Genomic DNA, 27,342 nt, shown 5'->3' with positions numbered 1-27,342 from the left:
CACTCTTTCATGCATAGCTAAGGTGACATATCTGATTGTTATTATAAAAATGGCTTACGATTCTACCTATATTGAATCCTACCCTTTCATTTTAATTTGACCTGATTATCTTTTAAACTCCCAACTTTCTCCTTCCCAGTCAATGCCTCCGGTCAGAGCTTGGGTCCTAGTGAATTACACTACATCCAACTGTCACCTCCCAATTCTTATGTTCTTACAAATCCTAGCCTTTCATTTTAGTTTGTGTGTTTTTCTTTCATTTACGTGCACACCTCCCTCTTACCTACGAAATCTTTTGTCTCCGTCTCAGACCTCACACAACTCCACCACATCCAACTGTCACCGTTTCCTCTCAAGTGACCAAAAGCTAAACTCCTCCATTGAGATCTTGACAAACTAAACTGTACAATCCCACAAAACTAGCTTGGAAAGGTTTTTTTGGAACCTCTCTCTCTCTCTTTATCGATATTATAGGAGTTTCTATTTTTAGTTTATTTTATTTGATTTTGTTTTAATCTTTGAGGTATGGGTGTTATTTCTTTCTTATACTTAAAATTCTATTAAGTTGTATTTAAACGAACATTTTGTATCAATAAAAATATTCCGGTCAATTCTCCAAACCTACATGGTATCAGAGCAAGAGATTTTACACTACCTGTCGTTCTCCATGTGCCTAGCTAAATCCCCTTCCTATAGTTGGAACTTCTCTCTACGGGTCGCTTTTTTCCCGCAGGCCTTCTTCCCAGTTTCTTCCTGTAGTAGAAATCTTTCTTATGTTTTTTTCCAAGGCCAGTGCTCCTCCCTGCAGCCGAAATTCCTTGTTGCAATCTCTGCTTTGACCGGAACTCCCTTCTACAATTGGAAAATCTTACCTGTAGGTTGCTAGATGCAAGGATGAACTCCTTCCATGCCTCAGCGGCCAATCTTCTCCTTTGGCTCCGTTGGAGCCTTGGTTGTTTTCTCCAACTTTGAGCTTCCGTCCTACACCCTTCTTGATTCGACTGGAGGTTCCATATCTACCCCAATCCCTCCGCAGACCGTAGACCTGAACATCAGATGAATTTCCTGATGACCACTTGTAAACTATGTTTCCAATTTGCCCCAACGGTCTCAATTTATTTTATTATTCATCCTTACGGGTACGATTCGAGAATCTCTGAAGACTGGCCCAGCACATGCTCCGTGGGAAATGAAGAACTTCATGGCTATGTCATGGCTAATTAATTTCATGGAAACCTCTATTGATTGTTCCTTCCTATTTCTTTCATCTGCAAGTACCCTCCGGACTTTCTTTCTCGATACCTAATCGGACTTTTAGGTTTTTATGGACAATTTTGTGAAGTTTCTAATCAAGTCCACGAGGTTAAACAAGGATCAAAGATGGTGACTCAATAATACGACTTGGTTGCATTATGGATGGAATGTGACTGCTATTATGGCTACACTTGGGACTCTCCTTCAGACCTTTCCCACTTTCATAAGATATTGGAAAAGGACTGTGTTTCAAGTTCCGACTGGCCTGAACAAGGATCTTGATGAAAGTTGTGGTCGTATGACCCTCTTCCTTTAATCTGAGAATCCTGAGAATCATTCACCATGATCTGCCACTAATAAAGCCAGAAACTTGTCATGTTGGACAACGCAACTTCACCAACTGAGTTGTCAACCTTGGTCTCCAACAATATTTCAAACTCAACCATTTCGTCTCGAACCAATCACTCCATATGTGATTTTTGCTACAAACCCCACCATACCAGTGGCAAGTGTTGGAAGCTCCACGAGAAACAGACGAATAAGTTTTTGTCCAAATCTTTCGCTGCTTAAGGTCTCGCTATGACATCAGAATTCACAACAGTTCAATTGGCTCCTACTTGAACCATTCCCAACTCGCCGGACTTTGTTAAGAGGCTGGTGGAGCATTTGATTAGGTTGCTTGGTTCTAGTCAGTTCTCTGCCGGTTCGTCGACTTCTCATGTCTTTCAAGGTAGCGTCCCTATCGTTGTCGTTGATTTTGCTTCTCTGGGTCCATTGATGAGCGATTCAGGTGCCACGGGCCACATATCCGGGTGTTTTCATTTTTTCTCAGTGCATTCTCCTTGCTTTTAGTGAGATACGATTAAAATTATCGACGACTCCTTTGATTCTATCGTGGTTAGATGGTTTGTTTTACTAGTAGCTGACTTGACTTTGGAATCCATGTTACACATTTCTTTGCTTATATATAACCTCTTGTCGGTCGGTAAGTTAACATGTGATCATGGTTGCTTAGTTCATTTTTTATCTGATTTTTGTGTCTTTCACAATCGTCGTTCGGGGAGGATGATTTGAACTACTATGCGAATTTTGTTTGTCTTATCTACTGGTCAACTGGCCGATATTCTCACAAAGAAGCTTCCTCCTCCATTGTTTGATGATTTTAAGTCCAAGTTGAACATTTATGCTTCAACTTGAGGGAGGTGTTAGAAGTTATATTGAGATTTTATTTATTTCCTGTTATTTCTTATTTATGTATTTCCTTTTATTTTCGACCAGTTATAGGATTTTCTATTTTTAGTTTATTTGATTTGATTTGTTTATAATTTTGGTGATATGGATGTTATTTCTTTCCTAAATTTGGAATTCTAATAAGCTATATTTAAGTCAACATTTTGTATCGATAAAAGTATTATTTTCAATTCTCCAAGTCTCTAAGTAGAATATATCTGTTGGGATCCAGTGGTTTTCAAAATACCGGCAGTTTACGGGAATTTTGGTGGAGAAAGTTGGAATTTTCATAGTTCTTTGTATTTATGGCAGTGTCGCCGTAGGAGAGGAGGTTCGAGACAGGAAGAGTTAACGGATGTGCGAATTTTATAATATTCAATTTTATAAATAACAATGTTTTGCTTGATATGTATATAAAAACCCCTTTATTTATTCAATTTTTTTTTATCAGATGTATTGACAGTGTATACAGTAAGACAGGTGTTTTGCACTTGTACAGTACTAGATATGTCAGATACTGAATATTTTAATATTATAGAATAGGGAGATTTACATGCATAATATATCTAACTCCTAACGTTCAATTTTTACATAAATGCCACCTTATATATGCATGATAATATTTTATTTTTTATATAGTTAAAATAGTGATATTTTTGTTGTGATACGAATGATTTGGGTGCTGTAAAAAAATTAAGGTTTAGGCGTGCGATATAAAATATTGATGAAAACATGCTAATGATTGATTTTTTGAATGCTAGTTTGGAGTTAAAGCATGGACTAACGCCCGCGATGCAACCGGTTTCACTCCCGAAGACTACGCGCGAGCCCGAGGTCACGAATCCTACATACTTCTGTTGCAGAAGAAGATCAACAAAATTACTGAAAAATGCGACGTGGTCGTTAACATGCCCTGTAAATTATCATTGCCATCCGATGCAATCTACAGACAATCAGAAGGATTGAAGCCCGCTAAACTACATAGCCTCGGGATTTACAATACCAAATCAAAACAATCAGAGCCTCCATTCTGTAAGCTCTGCGAACAGCATCTGGCGTGCAGAAGCTCGGTCAGAGGGTCTCTGCTGTATCGTCCAATGCTACTATCTATGGTAGGAATTGCTGCAGTCTGCGTTTGTGTAGGATTGCTGTTCAAAGGCCCTCCTGAAGTTATGTTTGTATATCCTCCCTTCAGGTGGGAGTTATTAGAGAGTGGGTATATTTGAGTTTGTGTATGGTTTCAGCACTAACTGTAACAGTTAAAAGTTCGGTTGGATGGATGATTTCTGTTGATTAATTGCATGATTATGTGACTATATCTATTTAATGTGTGTAAAGTGTTTTTGTCATTTGAACATTGGAAGTCTTCTTTTGTATTGATTTTAGAGAACAAGGACTGTTCAGTTGGAGTTCTGTTGGTTTCTTCATGTCTTTTAGTCAAGAAAGCTCCCATTTAATTATGAAGAAAAATTTTGTTTTAGGGTTTAGGTATTTAAAAAATATTTGGATTTGTTTTTGGCTTGAGTGTGATATAGTCAATTTGTTTTGATATGTTTAGAATGAGTTTTTTTTTAATTAAAATAGGTTTAATCATTAAGATCTGTATTCAATTTTGTATTCAATAATCGGCATTTTTTATTTGAAAATTTACAATTAAGTTTTCTGATGTATGCATATTGATTTTAGTTTTTTTTTGTTTAGGGTAGGGGGTAGCATGCCCTTATATTTATCATTAACATTTGATAATCTATTGATACCCTAAGGGAATGGATTCCTTAGGGCACACAACGTCGGAATGAGGGAGTGTTGAAGATGAGCTACAGGTTCAACGACATCTTAAGCTTCCAGAGGCTGAGGGGCCTTTTGATTCTGCAAAAAAGCGGTGCATTCTACGAAGAAATTATCAAACTTGGCCTTCTTAAAAGATTGGTCTTTAACATAATGACCCAACCTTCATAACAAATTTGTCTCCCTAGTATGTCTTGAAGTACAATCACTAAACATTTCTTGTTTAGTAATCTTTCCTTTTCATATTAGCTTGTGTCAATTTGAACTTAACACCCTTGTAAGGGGCCTAAGGGCCCATTTTTTACCCCCGTTCCTTCTTGTTCTTCTTCTTCTTCTTTTTCGTCTTGTTGGATCTCTAGAATCATTACAAGTTGTGGGGGCTTTAAGGACAATGGTAAGTTCATAAAGATTTTAGTTGACATTGATGCGAAACCTTCAACTCACACTTTATAGGAAGTCGAAGGATCTGATTAGACATTTCAACTACTTCAAGGGAGTTGGTGCCTCCAAAACTTGTAGGAAAAATGGGTATATCTTTTTTGATGAAAGATCGCCATGAAAGGTAACTATATTATTTGATTAGTGGCCTTCAATGAAGAGGGATAAAATGAATCATTATTTTTGGAATAAAGGAATTATCAGAAGGAATATTGCTTTACACAAGGAGATATTTTCAAGTGAAAGAAAGACGTATAAATGTAGATTTCTTGGAATGGTGAACCAATAAAGTAAAGTATATTTAGGATGATTTGTTGCTGATCTATTTGGAATACACTAATCCTTGTTGAATTTAATTTTTGTTGATTAATGAAATTAGGATTTTATGAATATTTGAAAATACTTATTTTTTTAATCTTTGCACTATTTATGCTTTAAGGATCTCCTAAAATTGTAGATATCTAACAATAAGGATGGTGAGAGGTATTCAATTAATGTGCGTTTGGGGCGGCCACGTCGTAGTTTTTTTTCTGTTAGACAAAATTAAATTTTGACTATGTTCTTGAAAAGTTGCAGCTAAAAGCTGCATTTTCCTACCACTCTTGACTATCTGTAGTGACTGTTAGAAAGCTGCGTTCTGACTTTTTAAAAAAAAAATTGTAATAGCCTTCGTAACTTTTTAAACAATAATTTCTTCTTAACCAGCTTCACAGTTGTTTCTTCAAACAACTGCAGCTGCCCCAAACATACTCAAAATCAACATCTTAATGTAGTCATTGCACTTTTGACTATCTTTGGTTTGATTTATGCACCAAATTAGAATTAATTTCAGATCCTACCTTGAGTTTATAGCCTTCTCTAGATGTTAGCTCAATGGTGATGATAAATATCTCACTTTCACACATGAGCATTGATCCAAATCCGTAGAGGCATCTGCGGCTGATGACCATTGGTTTCTGTTTACAATTATGTCAACATTTCAAGTGCAAAAAAAAAAAATAGTGGATAAAAACTTTCAAATTCTTTAAGCCACGAAGGACGAAAATAGGAAGAAAATGTATTGCTACTCACCAATTTTTATTACACTTTAAGCAAGATGCTTCAAATGAGGCCTTTGAGGTATGGTTTGTTGGTGTAATTTGGTTTTTTAACTTTTGCATCTAGTAATCTTCTGCAATTGCTTGTTGTCTTTCTCTTTTCATGTATTGATAATAATTTTTTTTGCTTTAAAAATCATTTATATTGACATGTTAACCACAACAACAACAACAACAACAACAACAACAATAAAAAGCCTACATGAATCTTTTTTCTCCATTGTATCCCATTGAGTATCATATTTTCATTTAATTCTAATAAGATAAAATCATTTTTTATACATCATCCCCAAATTTTTTAGGCCAACTTCTACCTTTCTTAACATAATTTGAATTTAAAACATCTAGTTTCCTAACTGGGTCATCAGTTGGTTGATGTTTAATATGACCAAACCATCTAAGACATGTTAACCATAAATTAGAATTGTGGGTAGCGATTGCGTATCAAATTTTCCAATTTTTATTATATATGAAAGCACATAAGATATAACTTGATTACATAAATATCATGATAATAATCTTTAAACACATTTACAGAGATATACTGCCCTCAACTAATGTATGATTTGCAAGCTAGCTTACATGGGTGTTCCCTTCTCTATGAGCACGACTTCTCCCCTAAACATCACACTAATAAGCCTACATTATCTTCTTTGAAAATTTATTTTCCATATACAAAATGAGAAAAGACTGGCAAGAACAAGAGGATAATAAGCCATTGTTAAGGCCACTATGCTCAGTTGGTTGTGATGAAATCCATAATAATTTCCCACGAATGCATCAACTGTTGTGGTTTTCCCAAATGCCATCATTTCCTTGTTGAGATCTCCATATTGTGAAGTAAGCAAACCATTTAATGACCATGGTAGTGGGCAAATATAATATAGCCATTTCCACCATATCGGAATAAGCTGCAAATACAAAAGTATTTATATTCATAACATTTTGGTGTCATAAATTTATGCATGAAAAAGATATATTTCACTTTTAAAAAGTATGTAAAAGTGATATTTTTTGTTATGTTAAATGTTTGGGTGTTATACTTGTAAAAATGAAAGTATAAGTGTTAGATATGTAAATACATAAGAATTGTATGGTATTTATGTAAATGCCCCTTAATTTTATTGAGTGCACATGATGTTTAGCTAGGAAAGTAGAGGAGAATGAACTTCCTTAAGGCAAAATGATGCTTTGTTGATTAGATAATAAAGGCAATGGTTAAAATGCAATCTAAAAAGAAATTCAGATAACATTTTGATCTTGGTAATATGAGCTAAGAGAATTGGTTGTTGGGCAAAGACCTTGATTTGTGTTAGCTAAAAATATTATAGGAAAATTTATATACATAGCACACCATTCTTTTGTATTTTACCTGAACTTTCATATTTATATACATAGTGGTTATAGTGATATTTTTGAAGTGATGTTAAAGCTTTAAAAGAGTGCTAATATGTAAATATGAAAGTTTAGGTGTTAGAGATGTAAAACATATGAATTGTGTGCTACTTGTTATGTATGTAAATGCCCCAAAGATAAAGTTTGGGTTGGAAAGCATGGCAGACTAATCAACAAACACATTTGTGTAGATTTTTGCTTACCGGTTTGGGTACCAAGAATCCGGAGAATAGATTGAAAATTGTGTAAATTGCGGCTGCCGCAATTGAAGCTACTTGAATATTTGAACTTATTGACATGATAAACATTCCCAGGTAATTAAAGCAAAGAAGCGTGCAGAAAACTATGTAGTAATACCACATCATCTTTGAAGCAGACCAGTAGTAACCCACTGCTGGATAAGTAATAATTACGTGTATTGTTGCAAGGATGAATAAACAAGGAATTTCCACTGTTACCTGCAACTCAAATTACAACACGAAAAGATTCAGAAGAAACATATCTGTGTGAAAATTTTAGATGAGTAGTTTGCTCTTTTCTTATTCAAATTCATGTTTTTAGACATCAAATTGTATGCAGTTTATTCTACCTGTGCGAGAGAGTACATGAAAGAAGAGTAAGCTCCAGCAGACAGTTCTCTATACAAAACAGCACGCTCTCTAGCTATAATTTGTAAAACTGAGTTGCAATTATTCATGCCCAAGAATAGCATGGCTAGGTGCATTGATCCCATTATGCTCAACAAGTCCTGCTCATTTGTTCTGCCACCAAAAAGAGTGTTCAAGTAAACGTGAGATTTACTGAATTCTTCTACAGCAATTGAAGTTAAAATAATAACTTGAACTCTCGTCTATTAAGATATTATTCGCTTTGGCCTAATGGTCTCACGGTTTTGTTCAATTAGTGTAACTTCCCAGCTGATGAAATTCTAACTGTTAAACCAAAAGTTGTCTTGATGTTTAAGAGTTTAGCTTCATTCTACTTAGGGGGTTTCACAGATTATACATTAATACAATGATTTTGACTTTGAAATCAAAGTAAAGAAGAAAAATGAACTTACATTTTCTTCCCTTTCTGCCAAAAGAGTGCTGCAAATAGAACCGATATAAGTAGCAAAAATATGAGGCGCACCAGGTTATAGGTTGAGCTTCTCCAATAGGACAATGATAGCTTCCAAAGACATAACTTAAATTGTAGCCATCTGGTTTGTGATAGTGATGCAACGCCATAAAGATCACTTGAACCTCGTGGTGGGATACTCAGCTGCTCAACTAGTTTTTTGTTATCCCTGAGCAAAACACAGAATTTAGAAGCTCAATTTTCTTTCATTATTGTCTACGGAAACTTACATCATACCACACAATTCTTTTGTATTTACATATATAACATCTAAATTTTAATATTTACACTTACAATTCTTTGGTGTTAGAAACCTATGCATGAAATGGAGTACTTCACTTTTAAAAATTTATTAGTGATGGTTTTTTTTATGTGATGTTAAACTTTTGAGTATTATAAATGTAAATATGAAATTTAAGGTGATAAATATGTAAATACATAAGAATTGTGTGTTGTGTATGTAAATGCCCCTATTGTCTAAATATAAGTCTTTCAATGAAGGGTATAGCAAAGAAGAAGTGGGTCAGACCAATATGCAGATGAATCTGTGTAAACACGAGCAAAATCTATGCCAATCTTTTCTTCAGCAACTTCTGAAGTAATCTCAAGCATCCATGTGGCTGGGTTATAGTTTTCTCTAATTTTTGGGACACCTGGAATTCTCTGTAAAACAATAAGGATGATGTTAAGAAACTGTATTATCTTTAAGATAATAATTTTAATGATGTCCACACCAAATCACACCTTAAATTATGTTCGGCAAACAAAGCATGTTAATTGGAACCTTCCTTTTATTTAGAATAATCCGTAACTCTCCTTAGATTATCAAGAGGGAATGGAATAAAGACTAGGTTGCCTCCATTGTGTTTTGGACATCATTGATGTGAACTATGATGAATGGAAACAGTCAAAGGGACACAAACACGATATGGCATGGGCACACACACAACATTTCTATTATTAAAAGTATAACACACGAATACGGGTCCGAGAAGACATTATTATATGTAGGAGTATTTACATATATACCACACAATTCTTACGTCTTCACATATCTAACACCCAGACTTTATTTTCTTTTACATTTATATCGTCCAAATTTTTCATATCACTTCTAAAATACTATTATTTTAACTTTTAAATAGTGAAATGCACCTTTTATACATAGATAGGATGGTATATAAGTAAAATTTGAAGTTTAGGCATTAGATATATAAATACATAAGAATTGAGTGGCATGTTATAAATTATATAAAAATTAAATAAACAAAATATTAAGATCAATAAAGAAAATATAATAATTATTATAATAATATTAAATTTCAAAAAGTGAAGGGATCCATAGAGATTGTTTAATTTATGATATAAAAAGAGTAAGTGTCGATTGTCTTTGTCTTGTATTACATCAAGATAAATTGAATTTTCAAACAAAAAATAGAATACTTTAATTGTCTTTGTCTTGTATTACATCAAGATAAATTGAATTTTCAAATAAAAGATAAAAAATAAAAGTAAGCATAGATTGTTCGTGAAGGGATCCAAACACGAGCAGTTATCTATTCTTGTTTTTATTGTTTGTAAGAGTGTATGAACCAATGGAGATTGAAGTTGGGCCTGATTTACTAGTGATCAAAAATATTTTATAACCCAAATGCTTGTCTATGGGTGATGGTTTAACTATTTTTAGTATTTCTATATTATTATATTTAATTGTCCAATGAGGTACAAAACCTAGTACTCTATCATACCTTTACAATCTCTCTGTGACAAATGAACTCTTTGTATCGATTTTTAGTACCCCTCAATCAAAAGTTTTTTAACACTATCAGGTATTATGCACCAACAGTTCACTCATGTATCGACTTTAGGAGTTACTCTTAAAGTTTGTTCACCTATAGTAGAAAATTGCAAAGGCTCAATGAAACTACAAATTACATGAACCACTCATTCACAACCAAATCATCTATTTTGATACCATTTGTGAGGGAAGACTTGTGAGTCAAAGCTAGAATAGATATACTATTTTTTCAACTCAAAAGTTAAATTAAAAGGTAGCTTGTTTTCATATCAAGATATTTTTTTCCTATTAGATATGAGCCTAAATCCAATACTCTATTGTGTATCAATTAGCTTTATAGCATGCTTGAGAGCATTTAACTTCCATTTGCTCTCTTGTTGTATGTGCATTTTTATATTAACACCCAATTTCTTCAACTTCATTTGGATTCATCGCCAATCTTTATTTTCTATTGCATTTTATATGCAACCAATTAATCCAGACAAAGAATGAGGAAATATGAAGATAAATTTAGTCTAGTTTTGGATTTGAGTCTATTCATTTTTGTAAATTGTATGCATTATGGCTTACTTGCTCGGTTGCTCTGTCCTAATTATAATGTTTTATCTTGCCATGATGTTTGAACCATAGATGCTAATCATACTTCCTTAGAATTTTAGTATTTATACAGAGAACTCATAGATATTACTGCCCTTGAACCTGTTCACTGTTCTAAATTGTCTAGGTTTTGAATCATGAAGGATATTTGATACTCTACGAGTAATCGAAATTAATAAAGATGCTTGCTAAGAAACCACAATCTTGAAAATTCTCCTCAACTATATTCATATTCAATGAAAGTATTACTGCTTTATTGTCTGCTTTGCTAATATAAACATTTTATTCTACAGTTTCTCCTTCAAAACCTTATTTAATCTTTTTTTATATTTTTTTCCTTTTTTGCCAAGCTAAAATGTCTGTAAAATAATCTGCACCAATGCCACTACCAGTCATATGCCATGGGAATAGTAGATCATCTCTTACCATATTTTATTCCTTTTGCTGTGTATTCTTTTAGTATCTATGTTTTATTTCCTATTATGTATTCATTTTTCTTTTGTGATCTTCGTTTACTTTGCTGTCAAGAAGATTTCCTGCTAACTATATTAAACATTTTACATTTTTTATGGAAGAATTTTGACTAAATTAAATACCGCTTAAGCTTATAATCATTGCTGGGACAAAACATAGTATTTCAATAAATTGTTTTGATCCGGATGAATTCTCATATCAACAAATGCAACAATGGTGCTCTTCATATTAACTATACAGTTGGAATTGTACCTCAAAATAGTCAATGATTTTCTGTGAATTTTGACCTATTGGTCCCGAATAGATCATCCGACCTCCTTTTTTCATCAAAATTAACTGCAAAAGTCAAGCCAAAGATTAATATTGGGGTGCACATAGTATCCAAAAGATGATAAAATAAGAAATCATAATTTTGATATATATAAAAGACATAAGTTTCAGTTGACATTTATTTCTTTATATTTAATTGAACATTCTTGCGCACCAGACTTTTTATTGACTAAACTGTTTTGTTTGTAACTTCTTGCAATTTCAAGTTTGCTCTTGAAAGCTTGGTAATTACTTGTGGGAGACTAATAGCATTGTATTTTAAAAATTCTTGCGTCAAGTATTTTCAAGGTCATGTTTTATACTCGAAATTTGTGCATATATATTAAACAAGGATTAATTTTATAATGAACTGGTGAGGGGTGAATTATAAATGAAATTCTTTTAAAATTATTTTGTATATTAGTGGACCAATTTCTTGGACCTTGTCATGAGTGTCAATGTACCGAAGAATTTACTTCTGTACTTATTTTATCAAGATTGAATAAATAGAAGTTGTTTGTGTCTTTAGGAAACTTATTATACAGTAAGATTATTGGTTGATTCAAGAAGAACTTTCAGAGGAGAAATCATGGGAAAGAATAAATGTCAAGGAATTACAAGGAGTCTCTCGAAATTTTGGGAATTTTGGGTTATCTTGAGAATTATTTATGTATAGCATAATGGTGAAAGGAAACAAAGAAGATGCAGTCAAGCTGAAAGAGATCATTAATTTCAATTAAATTCATACTGTGACGAAGAATTATCTTACTTTTTCACCTATGCATGTGGAAATCGGGTTTTGTCAAAATAAGATAAGATGCATCCTAAAATCTAATGTATTAAAGGCGAATAATCTTAAAATGGTACAATTCATGTATAATTAATAAATAATTGTTAGTCTTAATAATAAGATTTAAAATACCGACAATTTTTTGTCCAATTTTATTTGATTTCTATTTTCATTGGAATCTTGTGATGAAGTTGGGATTTTGGTCTTTAATGTTGGCCATGTGCTAGCCAACCAAAAGCAACATTGGGTTCATAAAATTTTCAGTAGATCATACAAGAGGGCATTATAACTGAATAGTAATAATAATAATAACAACATAAATTTACATACATGCACACAAGTTTTATGTATTTAAGTATCTTGTTAGGTAATATAGAGACCCGGTCCACCGTAATTTAATTAGCTTCCTCATTAAGTATCTCACCTACCGCTCACCTACTTTCTCACATACCGCTCACATACCACATCCCATCTACCGCTCACCTACCATCCACCTAAAGCTCTCATGGTTTCTATAAATAGCCTATTTTGGCTTAAAGGAGAAGCCATGCCAAGCAAAGACAAGCCAAACAAGGTCAAACCAAGTTCTCTTGAGAGCTAAGAGAAAGAGAAGAAGAGAGAGAGAGAGGGGGAAGAGAGAGAAGAAAATAGAGATTTTCTAGTAAACGTCGAGGCGCCCGACGGTGTAATTCCTCGAAGTAGTAAAATCTTCTGCAACTACGTGGACGTAGGCAAATTTGTCGAACCACGTAAATCTGTGTGTCGTTTTAGCGTTTTTATTTGATATTTTTTTTCTGCGTGCAATTTTTCTCGTTTCACTTTTCACTTTATTGTCGTCGTTTTTCACAAAATATTTAACACCCAAAGTTTGATATTTACACTTTTATCACTTTGGTGTCATAAACCGAAGCTTGAAAATGTGCATTTCACTTTTAAAAGGATAATGATGATGTTATTTAAAATGTGATGTTAAAGACTAGAGTGATATGCATGTAATAATAAGAGTTTAGGTGCTAGACATGTAAATATGTAAGAATTGTGTGGTATGTATGTAGTTGCCCCTAATAATAATAATTAAATAAAAGATTTTGAATCAATAGCATCAGGTTGAAGGACATCATCGAGACGGTTCCATAGTAAGGAAGGAAACTTGGATTTCCTTTTGGACCCCTTAGTGCATCCGGACGAGATGATTGTGATAGGAATGAATGAATTTGATAGAAGGATGTGGATTCTCGCTGGGTTTGGGTAATAAGTATTACAATTGTTATTGTAGATATTTACTAGATTGTATATTAAGTTATATTGGTTTTTAACGGCTCATATCCATAACATACTTCTTTCAGTCATTTATAGTCTACTTTTTTTTATAGAAGTTGACGCTAAAAGGATATCATTTTTCCGTGCAGGAATAGATATTTCTCAACCCAATATATTTGTGAATTACTATGTTAGTACACAAGCTTTGAATACTTAATATTCTTCTTAAAAATTATGACTTACCTCATCAAACGACTCAAATATGCCAATACTTGGCTGGTGGATTGTACAAACTGCTGTTCTTCCCATGTCTACGATACTTTTGACTGCACGCATAACAATGGCTGCTGCTCTTGCATCCAGACCTGATGTTGGTTCATCCATGAATATAATAGATGGATTTGCTACTAGTTCCACAGCAATTGTTAGTCGCTTCCTTTGTTCTGTGGATAAACCACTTATGCTGGGAATTCCAACTAATTCATTCCGAATTTTCTTCAACTCAACTGCTTCGAGGACAAGCTCAACAAAATCCTGTGGAAAGAAAAATTCTCTGAACTCTATTTGATCATGAAAGATTTTTTCAGGCAAGCTTTAAAGGACATCGAATTTTAGTCGATGCATTTACCACAATGTTGCTATATATGTGGCAAGAGCGAAGTGTCAAAATAATCTCCTAACTTTTTGTCTGGGTTCATTTTAGTCCTCTGACTCTTTTAGGAAGGGCTAAAATAGTTCTCCTTGAGGATTATTTCAGCTCATTTTAAAAAGTATGTGGACTGATTTGGCACTTTTATGTACACTGAGACTAAAATATCCCCATGTAAATAGTCAGTGCCTACTTTGACACTTTAATCCATATGGCAAATTGTGATGATGCATTCCTTTGGAACTACTCACAATAGATATCGCCATTTTGGTAATAGTATATGGTGAATAGCCATTGTTTATGCAGGGTTGGGCTGTATATCTTGACTTATTTGTTTATAAAGCATTTAAAAGCCCTTCTAAAATGTATACTTTAAGGAGTCAGCATGGTCTCTTGAGTGTTTACATGGAGTCATTGTAGTCCATAAGTTTATAGAAGTGTCAAATTATTTACTAGACTCTTTAAATTAGGGCTAAAATAAGCATTAGTGGGGACATTTTTAGGGACTAAACTGACACCTTCTGGTGCTACAATAATCCCCTGCAAAAAATCAGGGGATTAGTTTGACACTTTCTCGTTTACTTTATGTTATCATTAGATTTATAAGATTCACAATGAGTTGGATTGCCTTACTGCTTTAGTTTCTCGATCTATCTCCTCTGGAAGTCTTAACCAGGCTGAAAACATAACTGACTCGGCAATGGTAATTTGTGAAGAGTGTACGTCATTTTGTTCACAATATCCTGACACCCTTGCAAATGTTGCTTGTACTTTGGGGTATCCCTCAATTCTTATATCTCCTTCAATAATGCCACTTGTTTTTCTTCCACAAAGAACATCCATTAATGTTGTTTTTCCCGCTCCACTAACTCCCATCAGAGCTGTAAGGATGCCAGGCCTTAATGCACCTGTAATATTTTGGAGAAGTTGCAGCCTTTTCTCTGAAGATCCACGTTCTGTCACTTCCTGTTATACAACAGTGATTGAATGAAAAATAGGAAGCATATTCATTAACTTGATTATTTTTTATGTAATCAATTATTTGAGTTTGTAGCTCTATGTAGGCACTGTAGAAGAGATGATGAAAGCTTAAGAGTACCTTTGGTGCATCAATGTAGTAATTTACATTTTGAAACGTCATGGTTAATGGATTAAATGGTATGACCATCCTTCCTGCAACAAATATAAAGCACAAATGTGATTAGAGGTTATACTCATCAACATTCCTTGCATTAGTTATATCAATTTTAGCTTTTGAAAATTGTTTATCACCTTTTATTTGTCTAACATCTGATTTAGAACACTTAGTTGATTTTTGCTCTAATTTGCTGCAGAAGTTAGATCCTTTTTCATCCCTTTGTGATCTAAGCTGATGATTTGACGTAATAGTTTTAGAAGTTCCTGGATCTAAATAGCATGAGGTGTCAATTTCCTATTTTAGTGGCTCATAACTCTATCAAGTTATAGGAGTAGAACATACTATGTAAGTAACTCAGTGCTATGGTATAACAAAAGTTAAAAACTAATGTCAGAATGCACAATGCTCCTAGTGATAGCCAACAGAATAATCCTTTGTAGTTTAGACCTTGGCTTTTCAAGACTTGCTGACCCATCATCTCATTTTCTGGCAACAACTGTTAGCGAAAGTAGATTGAGGACATTAAAGATGAATTAAAAAAAGGGAAATTTGCATACCTAGCCCAATTCTTATGTATTTACATATCTCTCACCTAAAGTTTCATATTTACACACATAACACTCAATTCTTTAATATGACATAAAAATAGCATTATTATCACTTTTTAATAGTGAAATACATCTTTTTATGCATAGGTTTAAAGCAATGAAATGCTATATATGTAAATATGGAAGTTTAGGTGTGAGATATGTAAATAGATGAGAATTTTGTGCTTTGTATGTAAATTTCCCTTAAAAAAACCAAAAGCTAACTATTACGATGAATTGTCTTCCCTTGGAGATACAAAAGGGAACTCACTATGACTTACCTTTTGCCATCTTGGTGCCCTAAACTCATTAATAGATAGCCCTATTTCTGCATATGTTGTTGGTGAGAGCCAAAAGGTCCACTGCAACCACGTTGGGAGTGAGGCTGCAATAGAAGTTTTAGGGTTAAATCTCATGAAGAAGTTATACTTCGGCTTCATTTGGATCCACTTATAAGGCAAATTGTGACTCATAACATAGCAATGAAAAAGTGTAGCCACCCATTTTTTAATAGCTAAGTTATCACATTGCTCATTCCAAACTTAGTGTAAGCTATGCCTTTTTGGCTCCATGATATGGTTATCCAATAAGCTTTAATTTATAAAGAAATTTGAGCCATGAAATTACATTGTGGAAGAATGTAGCCCCCGAACAGAATTGATGTCACCATTGCCAGAGAGCCTGAGCACATCGCTTTATGGTGAATTCTAGTAATTGAGGCTATAGAACGAAAAAGGGAAGTTGATGCTTGATGCAGCACAAAGAGTAAAAAGAAATGATAGAAAAACCTGTCAAGCATATTTCATAGAGTAAATTAAGAGAATAAGATTGATTTTATCAAAAAATCATTATGAAGGAGGACTAAACGCTCACCTTTGTATCTCAGGAGTGTATCCAATAGCATAATAAGTTATTCCTGTCCAAATGAAAGATTCCACCAGAGAAAAGGGTATCTTTAGGATAGCTGCTGGCATTGCATATGCCCATGCAGGATAGAAATGCAAATCTCTTTGTTTGTAAAAGATGGGTAAACTGACAATAGACAATGTTAATTCTGCAATTCCATTAGTCATAATCCTGATGATGGTGTAGCGCAGTGAACCAACATAGTAGCTCGCATGTACTAAATCTACAGTCATTTGCGTGCGTAGAAAGACGGTGATAGTTATAAAAGCAAGAATTATAAGCTGGAGAAAAAATAATGATTATCAACTTTCTGTTATCCTTCTTTGTTAATTGATGTTTAAATGTGTCAAATAAGCACCTGAGCTGTTTTAAACATGTGAACAAATGAATTTCTCTTCATTATAAGAAGTTCTCGAGCCATACAAGTTCCAAGCAATTCCCATTTTTTAGTAGACCTCGTGCTAAACGTTGCAAATTTTGTATCAGAATCATGATTTTGATGTTTTTTTGCGAGTTGTTCTTGTAACTCCATTCCAATATTGCTGGACTTGAATTTCATTGAGAACTCATCTGCAGTGATGAAGCTGTAAGCCATTTCTTTTTGGTGCCAATATTGTTCTTGATCCTTTTCTGAAATGACCTGCAGTAATGCAAAAGAAAAATTCAATTAGAATTTTCAAAATTGTTTTCCTAATCAAGCTATGTGTACCTCATGAAGGAACTCAGCAATTCCTTTTTTTTGTGGACATCTGAAGCCACAATCCTCGAAGAAATCAAGTATTAGCTCCCGCGGCCCTTGATATATTATTTTCCCTTCCGCGATCAAAATAATGTCATCAAAAAGTTCGAAAGTCTCTGGTGCTGGTTGAAGAAGAGAAATTAATGCAGTTGCAGCTGTAATATGGACAAATTGTTGGATGCATGAAAGTATCTCAAGTGTTGTGGAACTGTCTAGGCCATTTGATATTTCATCCATGAAAAATGCTCTGGCTGGCCCAATCATCATCTCACCTAAAACATAAAATTAGCATTTTGTAATATTTGGAAACCGATGCATTTTCTGTTTGTATAGATTCAAGGTCATTCCTAAAACCAATATTTGTAGAACTGAAATTTGTGAGAACAAGTTTGGTTAGATGAATGATTCAACCTATTGTTAATCTTTTTTTTGGTCCACCAGATATACCCCTATTCATGGCATCTCCAACCATTGTCTCCGAGCAGGACTCTAGACCAAGGATCTGTATTTCAACAAAAATTATTGAAACAAAAACATAATGAGAAGATATCAAATTGCCCTGCCCCTCTTTGAAGTACTGGTATCTTCAAAGATCAGTTGTTCATAGGAAATAAGCATAGATACTGAAATAAATAGATGTTTTGGAGCTACAAACACTTTAAGCATGGTAGTTCTGGTGTTTTTTTTTATTACCTTCAACATGTAGTCCGTTTGTACGTTTGTTTGTCCCTGGACAGAAATTGCCTGCAATAGCAAAGGTCGTTGAACTTGATTGATGAAAGCTTGTTTACGGTGAAAGAAATTTTAATGAATAGGGTAGATTTTTCTATAAATATATTATAAATACTGTTGATTTTGTTTTAACATATTATATAAGTTTTGTTTATTAGAAGACATTGAAAATTGAATTAGTAAGTTATCATTAATTTTGATTTTCATTCTATATTTTAATCCATGCTACTCTTTAGTTAATCATAAAATGTTCAACTTACCTTCATGTAGGTGTCTATCATTGGATCTGGAGCAATGCCTGCCTTCTTCTCTTTTCTTACCACTTCTGCCATGATACCTTAGCCACCATGAACAAGTTTAGTGGGAGCAATTCCAAATCTATTGATTTAAAATAAAGCATTATTTTTCGGTATGAAATAACTTATTTTTAAAACTCTTTAAACAACTTTTAGATGTTTTTGAGTATTTTAAAAATATGTTAATTTTTTTTAAATATAAAAAAAGTTTATTAAACAAATATGTTTTTAAAATAGGAACAAAAACAATAGTGATCTCAAACAAGCCCTGAAACTTAATTTGGAGGCATTATGCAGCAATTATGCCATTTACTTGCTCTGTCCCCTACGCCTTGATATCTTGCTGAGAAGTCCAGAGTTTCCCTAACTGTCATTTGAGGAATATGCAAGTCGTGTTGGCTAATGTAAGCTGTGGTTTTTGCTAGCTTTATTCCATCTAGTTTAGAACCATTGTAGGTAATATCCCCTGCAACTTGCATTTGCGGACATTTAAAAAACATGAGGAGCTTATTTTACGTCTTTGATCATACAAATTCTTTAACTAGTGATCTGACATTTTGTTTTACTGTTTGCTTGTCTGCTATAATTTTAGGTGTTAAATATGTATTAAATAGGATTTGGATGGTATGTATATAAATGCTCCTAAAATTCTACTAGTACCTGCACATAGGGCTGTAAACAAGCCAAGCTTGAGCAAGATGAACCTCAACTCGTGTTCGGCTCATTCCAATTTGGCTCGTGTTCGAAATGACTCGTGAATAATGTGTTCGTGTTCGGCTTGAATAACATATTAATGTTCGTGTCTGACTCATATTCGGCTCAAAATAGGCTCGGTAGAATATAAAATGCCGCATAATCTTGCCAATAATACTGCGGACGGCAGAGTAACACTCATAACACGACGATAACACCCGAGAAATACTCGCAATAACACCAAGTAACACCCAAATAGCACGAGTGTTACTTAGTTGTTGTTGCAGGTGTTGCTCGGATGTTATTGTTGTGTTATCGGATGTCGTTCCACGGTGTTGTTGGTGTTATTAGGGTGTTATTATGGTATTATAGAACAAAAACCTGGAAAAACCTCGAGATAATTTTGTGGAATAACACCAATAATAGGAGAATGCTACTGCGAAGTATTATTCTCGTATTATTGGTGTTATTTCGCGGTGTTATTGGTGTTATCGTTGTTATTCTGCGGTGTTATTGGTGTTATCGTTGTTATTTTGCGGTGTTATTGGTGTTATTAAATATGAGATATGTAAATACATAAAAATTGTTTGCTACATTCGTACATTCCCATCAAAATATTGTTTAAACCTATTTATGAGTTTTCTTATCAAGTTCAGGTTGTAATTTAATATATTTTTTTATGTTGTTGATTTAAATGTATATGTTTATTAGTATTATTTATATCATTTGGTGACATACAACTTATTATTAAAATGTTTATAATTTATTCATCTAGTTGTTTGTTTGATTTTGTTATTGTACTTTTACTTCAAAATAACATACATATGCTAAGAAAATTGATACTTGAATGCATAAGAAATCTTCATATAAGTAATTAAATTATCATTAAATATACATTTATCTTCTTATATTTATTGAGTGCACCAATTTGTTTATAGCTCTAATTTACTTATTCTATGTTTTATATCTTGAGTTGTAAATGAACAAAGTAAAGCTAAAACCAGTATAAAGAGGTTTATAAAGTTATATGAGTGTACTATTTAATATACATCGTTTCACTATTATGAACAATTATTATAAATTTTCTAACGAGAAAACTTATAACAATAGTGTACGAACATAGATATAATTTTTTTTACTTTATATAATATACATAATATTTTATACTCAATATTCTGTGGTGTAACACCGCGGAATAATGGCGATAACACCGTGGAATGTTGAGTATATTTATATTTTTATTTATTTATTATTTTATTTATTTTTTTCGAGACAATTCGAGCCGAACACAAGCAGACAAATATTTGTTCGTGTTCGGCTCGTTTACATTTTGAGCATAAAAATTTGCTTGTGTTCGGCTCGTTAAACTTAACAAACAAGCCGAACACAAGCTGTTCACGAACAACGAGCCGTTTGAACAGCCCCACCTGCACACCCCCCATTGTCGAAAAAGTTTCCTTTTTTTTCTATTCCCTCATTTGATTATTATAATTTCTGTCAAATTATCTACATAACTTTGTCGGGCTTATTTAATGGATTGTTTTCAATCAGTTATGTTGTCTCTAAATTAGAGAACAACTATTGGTCATACATTTTGGATTTTTTTGAACCATCACTCTCAAACTGGAGAGAATATTACATTCGGACGACGGCCTGGATCACTACACACCTCTTTTCAAGCGGGGTGGTGTGATCTAACCTATCGCCTAATGTAATATTTTTTCCTCGTTGTCATAAAGATAATGATATTTTGAGCTTTAGAGTTTTTTAGGACACAACTTAGTTATGAGTCCATTTTCCAATTTTGTTAAGATGAAATATCAATTTATCTCAGATTATTTAATCTTATCATGATGCAAAGTTTTGTTTTTGTAATATTGATGAGAAAGTTAATCATAAATGCAATGTTTAAGTAAATTATAACTTAACTAATTAAATCAACTAAATACCTTGAGAGATTGATTAAGCTTCCCTGCTAGAGATGACAACAATGTTGTTTTTCCACATCCTGGAGGTCCAAGCAAAAGGGTCATCCTGAAATGACTCTAAATTATGTTACTTATTGAAATATTTTATAACACATATTATATTATTTCTGCAAATAATTGTCTTGTATGGCAGAAGAAAGATAAAGTTTAACAAATATATGAAATTTCCCACTCTCTTAATTAATTATGTATTTGTGTAAAAGTTACTGTGAGCTTGGCCACAAGCTAGTTGGCTCGCATGTACGCAGAAGGGAAAAAAAAAATGCACGGCAATTCTCTGGAGAAAGCATGGACATGATCATCAATGAGCTAGCTGAGCCGGAGCAGAAACAATGAATCAATGTGTCGAGCAGACATGCTTGAACTCAAGGTTTTTTAAATAAAAGAGCTAGGGTTTAAACTCGAGATCAAGCTTGTGACTCTATAAATTCTGGCTCACAAGCTCACGAAGACTAGGCTCACTTACACACCTAGTGTGCAAGTGCCGAAGTTTTAATGTGCAAGTATATAGAATTCTCAAGGGCTGAAAGTTCTGGTTTAGTTACCTAGAAGGCTTGATGATGCCACTCACATCTCTTAGTATGCTTACATTTACCTCTCCTGGTCTTCCAGTTGCTGCTGTAAATTCCTGCGAAAAGCTCTGTTGGCATCATTTTACCTCAATTCCTGACATTTTTATTTGTTTAAAAATTGATTGCAAATACCTTGAAAGTTTCCTTAATCGTGTTCCAAAGATCTGGGAGCTGTTTTTCTTTTACGACCTTGCAGCGAGCTTCTACGGTAAGATCCTTGTATGTAACCTCTATGGTTGGCATCTTCACGTCAACTCTGCAGCATTAAATAATTTCAAACATATTTCAAACAAATTAAATTGAACATGAACAATTTTAAACACGAGTCTATTTCAAACATAATTAACTTCAAACAAACCGAACGCGAACACGAGCTATGTTCGTTAATGCTCACTTAGTTCACACCCCTACCTGAAAATATTAAATATATACCTTTCCATTCTTTCCATGATCTTCTCCAGCAGGCGCCTGTTATCCTGCCCAACATTCTTGATAAGACTATCAATGAGTTTATGCCTCTCCACAACGCCGAGCTCAGTAAAGCTCACCACTTTTTGCTTAAAACGTGAACACATCTGATTCTGCTCTGCCATCCTCATCACTTCAGTACTCTTCTTCTAATTATCACAGACATATGTCTGCATGGCTATATATATATGCGAATGGAAGCGGGAGACTTTTAATATGATATTTTTTTATTTATTTATGATCGCTTTAGATTTCTGGTCTTATTAGACAAATGGAAATCTAATACAGCAAATAGCCGGAAGACTTCATCCAACTGGCGCCATTCTTGTCATACATGTGTCGCACAACACTAATGATAAATTAGATGAATTTTATTTCATATTTCATCCAAAAAATATTTATTTATTTATTTATTCTTTTTGTTTCTTTTGGAGTTTTTTTCTGAGTTGAATTTTTTATTATTTTTTATTAAGTCTTAAAATAATTCCTTGAAAAGTTTAGCTTTAATAAAGTCTGAACTATTTTGACACTTTACTCAATTTCTATTTGTCAACCCTATTTTCCATATTGTAGAGTTGTTAAATATAAATGTCAACTCCCTATTATCTACTTATTTTATTCTTTATTATTATTTCTTACAACTCATAAATCAAACGGCTTAACAAGTTGGAAATAATTGTGAGTTGAAGAAAATAATATGTTTTTGAAAGGGTGTTTGTATTCATTGAACATAAATTATATATATCTAAATATTTAATTTTTTTAATATTTATTACACTCAAATTTTTGATATCACATTACAAAAATTACTATTATTAAGTTCTAAGAAAAGAATATAATTAACTTTTTCATGGATAAATAAAAGATTATGAATATAAAAAATAAATATGTAGAAGTTGGACATGTAAATATGTGAGACTTGTGTGAAATCCTTCTTTTTTTCTTTAAATGATGAGAAGTCTTCCTCATTATTTATTTTGAAAAAGAGCAATTATGTTTATGCTTTGTATGTTGTTTATAATTAGCTGTTAAATTAGATATAAATTTTTTAAAATTGTTATAATTATATATCTTTATTTTAAAATTAATGTTCTTGTGCCAAAATTAAAATTTCACAAATATTATTAAACTCTTAAAATTTAATATTTGCCTTCAAATAACTATAAATATTTGCATTTTCAATAAAATACTGAATTATATAATAATTACTGACCACAAGCTCTCCATTATTATGTGATTAATTCAGGTTAAATAGACCTAATTATATAGCATATATTTGTTTGCGTTATGAACCTTCCTCTCCACACAAAAAAAAGGGATTTCACTTTCACTCCAAATTCAATTTCCAAACTCATAACAATAATAAATAATAATAATAATAATAATAATAATAATAATAATAATAATAATAATAATAATAATAATAATAATAATAATAATAATAATAATAATAATAATAATAATAATAATAATAATAATAATAATAATAATAATAATAATAATAATAATAATAATAATAATAATAATAAAATATTTAAAATTTTATATGTATTTTTATGATCTTTAAGAGCTTTAATCACATTGGACTACATTCGTGGAAGGTTATGTTTTATTTGGGATATCTTAAATATGCGTGAAGATTATAAAGGACAACTTCTTAGAACAAGCACATTTATAAATTATAATCATTATATAATATAATAAATAAATAAACAAATAAATATAAGGGTGCAAATCACCCACCGGTCATGATTTTATTTTTTATTTAATTACTTTAATAAAAAAATCACAATTATTTTAAATAAAATATAATCATCATTAATAAATATTCAAAAATTACTTTTATTTTAAAAATAAAATAACAATGAAATATACTCTTGAGGTATTCATAAAAATATATAAATTTTAAGTATAACTGCAAGAAATAATTTAAGTGACAAAGATAATTTAGTATCATAATATAATATTTAAGGAATATTGTCTCTCTCTTTTTTTTGAGAAATTAGAATTATTCAAAATAAAATTATTTTGTACCCTGTTAATTATTTTTATAACTTAGAGTAATATAAATTTAATGGAGAAGAGTTAGAGGTACACTTTTTTTTCTTTTGTTAGTTGATACGAAAATAGATATTAAAGTTAAAAATATATTAATATATATTTAATTTTTTTATAAATTTTTTGAGAGGAGAAATAAATAAAAAATAACCACCGTAAGGTTTTGAGTGATAATTTGAAAAATGGATTACAGTGGGTTGTTGATTTCTAAATAGCAAGTTTTGGACACTTCCATGTATGACTGTTAGCTGCATTATAATTAAAAAGTGAGCCCTCCTTTGGCGGTTGTTGCCTTTTTTCACCTTGATCTCTGCCAAATGCCTTTTTTTTTTTTGGGGCCAGAAATACCCCATGAAATGTTGACCGGGACAGGCCGCTGAGGTCCAACGATTGGACCAGGCCATCCCTGCGAAAAGGAGAGGAAATTAACCGGGTTAGGCCCGCAAGATCGGAAATTCGGACTCCTGTTTCTGTATATAAATATAAAGTAAGTTGTAGCGTTTTTGTCCAACTCATTATTTTTAAATAATGCACGGCCTTCCATTAGTAAGATATATGCATCAATATGTAGAACACATCGGATAAAAATGCGAGTGATGCCAAAATTATGACATTTTCTCTAGCAGAAAAATATGGAAATAGACTTTATTTATTTTTATTATTATATATTTTTAAATGTTTTTTTTTTTTTTTTTGGAGGTGAAAGGCCGAAATAGAGAAGGGGGAAGGCCAAAGAGCAATAGAATTTAAACGGATGAGCTATTAATGGATTGTATTAATTTTTAGTCGCAAATACCTGTCTTTTTTACCCGGTGGGTTCTCATCCCTGCCTAGCAAGTGATCTCAGATTTCCCAGAAGAAGAAATTTGTTCCCAAACTACATACCAGGCGGCTAACGAAGTAATTGTTAATAATAGTGAAAAGATGCATATTAAATAGTACACTCATACAAACTTATAAATCTTTCTATATACTAATTTATTAATCAATTCTGCTATTTTTGCGGTATTATAATACCATATTAAAACTCTAATAACACTAATAACACCATGGAACAACACTCAATAACACCTGTGCTATTTGAGTGTTACTCATGTGTTATTGCGGGTGTTATTGTGCTATTCGCCGTCCGCGGTATTATTGACGCGATTGTGCGGCCATTTATATTATACCGAGTCTATTTCGAGCCGAACGCGAGTCGAACACAAACAATAATTTAATATCATTATTATTTTTATAATTATAATAAAATGTATATATTTTTACTATTTTTAGGTACAAGAAATGATTTAAATGAAAATAATAATTTAATATCATAGTAAAATATTTAAAATATATATATACTTTTCTATATTATTATTTTTAGATATTAGAATTATTCAAACATATAATAAATTAATTAAAAACTCATAAAGCCTTGGTTACATAGCATTGAAATAAAAAATTCAGCATGCTGACGTCTTATATGTCGAGGTGGAATGATATTTGATCTGGATGTGTATGGATCGAGCCCCTTTCTTGGTCGGCCATGCAGAACATGACTAACTTCATATCCTTGATTGTCAAAATCTTTTTCTCTATCTTTTTCCTTTGTTACTCAACCAAAGCTTAATGAGAATAGGAAAGAAAAAATATAATGAAGAACGCAAGCCATTGGTGATTTTTGAACTGGCATGGATGTTATTGTTCTGTAACAATAAGATAGAGGCTTACTTTGTTGAGGTATGGTTGCAGCACTTTGATGTGAATCCCGACAACTAAAGTGATGGTATTTTTTATGTGAAATAAAAGATTTGGATGATTTAAATTTAATGATTAAAAATGGAAAGTCACTTTCCGTTTTGTTCTCTAAATAATAAAGCAAAAATTATAAAAATAATAAATAGCCAATTTCCCATTAGATAAATCAAATTTTTACAGTCATATACTATTCATTGATGGACGCTAGTTAATTCATGAAGGTAAAATGATGATAATATCTTAGTGTTGCATGAGAAATCAGCATACACTTTGATGAAATAAAATAACCAGTAAAAACATCAAAAGTTCTTATATGAAAAACTCGTAAAGTGAAAAACCACGATGCATAGCCCACCTAAAGAATTTCATTATAAAATGATGATTACAGTTACAACTGCTCATCCCACAAGTAGAAAAGTGCTGGAAGGTCTCCCTCGTTACAAAGTCAGCTCGCGGATAATTTGTTGTAAGCTACTGGGGGTGAACGATAGCGATCGACAACGACCAGCAGATGGTGGTCGACAGTGATCGACGGTGGTTAGCGGTGGTCGACGACAACATTAATTATGTTGAACTTCAACTTACTCTCAATGCTTCAAGTTCTTCCTCAAGTCTCAATCTCTCTCCTCCTTCATGAGAGGAATTAACTCAATTTATAGATTTGTGGGTGCAATTAATGCAAAAATACAAACCAATTTGATCAAACGGATTTGAGGTCTTCTTTTAATCACACGACGTTTAATGAATATTTGAGTGTCTTAATGATGTCATAATCTAGCGATACTGAGCTCATTGTATTCGTATTGTCGAGTTACTCGATTCGATCATAAACTCGCTAGATTCAACATCATTTTAACATTTTTAAATATGTCTGGAAAGCTTCCAAAAGCAATGTAACATCTTGATCGGTACTTGATTTTGTTCAGATTGGGCCTGTTGAACCGATCAATTTTACTGTAAGTTTGCTGAAATTAGACTTATGGTCGGCTTTTAATCCAAGTTTGAATATTTTTTCCTCAAAATGTTGTTGTGTATCTCAGCCTGTTGGTTGACATCCACGGTATAAGATCCTTTAAGTCGGGAGTTCATATCTCTTCTGACACAACTGGCTTGAGGAGGTGGTACTTGAATTGTTATGCACATTAGGGGTGATTGCAGTCATGTATAATAGCCTCTGATGATTTCTTTTAATAAATAAATAAATAAATAAATAAATAAATAAATAAA

General features: G+C 32.6%; 2 protein-coding genes across 2 annotated transcripts in view; one reads left to right on the top strand and one right to left on the bottom strand.

Moving 5' to 3' along the window:
• The window catches only part of LOC110021553 (squamosa promoter-binding-like protein 1), a 31,516-nt gene extending 27,654 nt beyond the window's left edge, over positions 1 to 3,862 (top strand). The window contains 1 exon segment of the mRNA XM_020720088.1: positions 3,246 to 3,862. Coding sequence (XP_020575747.1) covers positions 3,246 to 3,710 — 465 coding nt within the window. The 3' untranslated portion in view covers positions 3,711 to 3,862.
• A 2,589-nt stretch (positions 3,863 to 6,451) lies between these two features.
• LOC110021560 (pleiotropic drug resistance protein 3-like) lies at positions 6,452 to 22,313 on the bottom strand. The gene is made up of 23 exons (XM_020720097.1): positions 22,282 to 22,313; positions 21,982 to 22,105; positions 21,823 to 21,905; positions 21,232 to 21,323; positions 18,910 to 19,062; positions 18,561 to 18,637; positions 18,262 to 18,312; positions 17,980 to 18,070; positions 17,539 to 17,840; positions 17,188 to 17,469; positions 16,797 to 17,110; positions 16,551 to 16,711; positions 16,195 to 16,308; positions 15,679 to 15,822; positions 15,298 to 15,371; positions 14,832 to 15,164; positions 13,793 to 14,083; positions 11,443 to 11,526; positions 8,851 to 8,984; positions 8,263 to 8,490; positions 7,792 to 7,963; positions 7,406 to 7,660; positions 6,452 to 6,718 (listed from the first exon to the last, which is right to left on the bottom strand). Exons 1-23 carry the CDS (start codon positions 22,296 to 22,298, stop codon positions 6,452 to 6,454), a joined length of 3,843 nt encoding a protein of 1,280 aa, XP_020575756.1. The 5' UTR covers positions 22,299 to 22,313.
• Between the last annotated feature and the right edge of the window lie 5,029 nt (positions 22,314 to 27,342).

The sequence above is a fragment of the Phalaenopsis equestris genome, unplaced genomic scaffold, assembly GCF_001263595.1.
Source record: "Phalaenopsis equestris unplaced genomic scaffold, ASM126359v1 Scaffold000135, whole genome shotgun sequence".
NCBI classification, from domain to species: Eukaryota; Viridiplantae; Streptophyta; class Magnoliopsida; order Asparagales; family Orchidaceae; genus Phalaenopsis; species Phalaenopsis equestris.
The sequence above is the reverse complement of the archived record's forward strand: the minus strand, read 5'-3'. Positions and strand labels throughout refer to the sequence as shown.

Bases quoted from the DNA above. Each gene is read 5' to 3' on its own strand.
- LOC110021560 (XM_020720097.1), bottom strand. The intron at 16,309-16,550 runs GTAATTTCATGG...CTTCTATTGCAG, and splicing joins GGGCTACATTCTTCCACAAT to CCTCACTCCCAACGTGGTTG. The intron at 6,719-7,405 runs GTAAGCAAAAAT...TTGTATTTGCAG, and splicing joins GATTCTTGGTACCCAAACCG to CTTATTCCGATATGGTGGAA.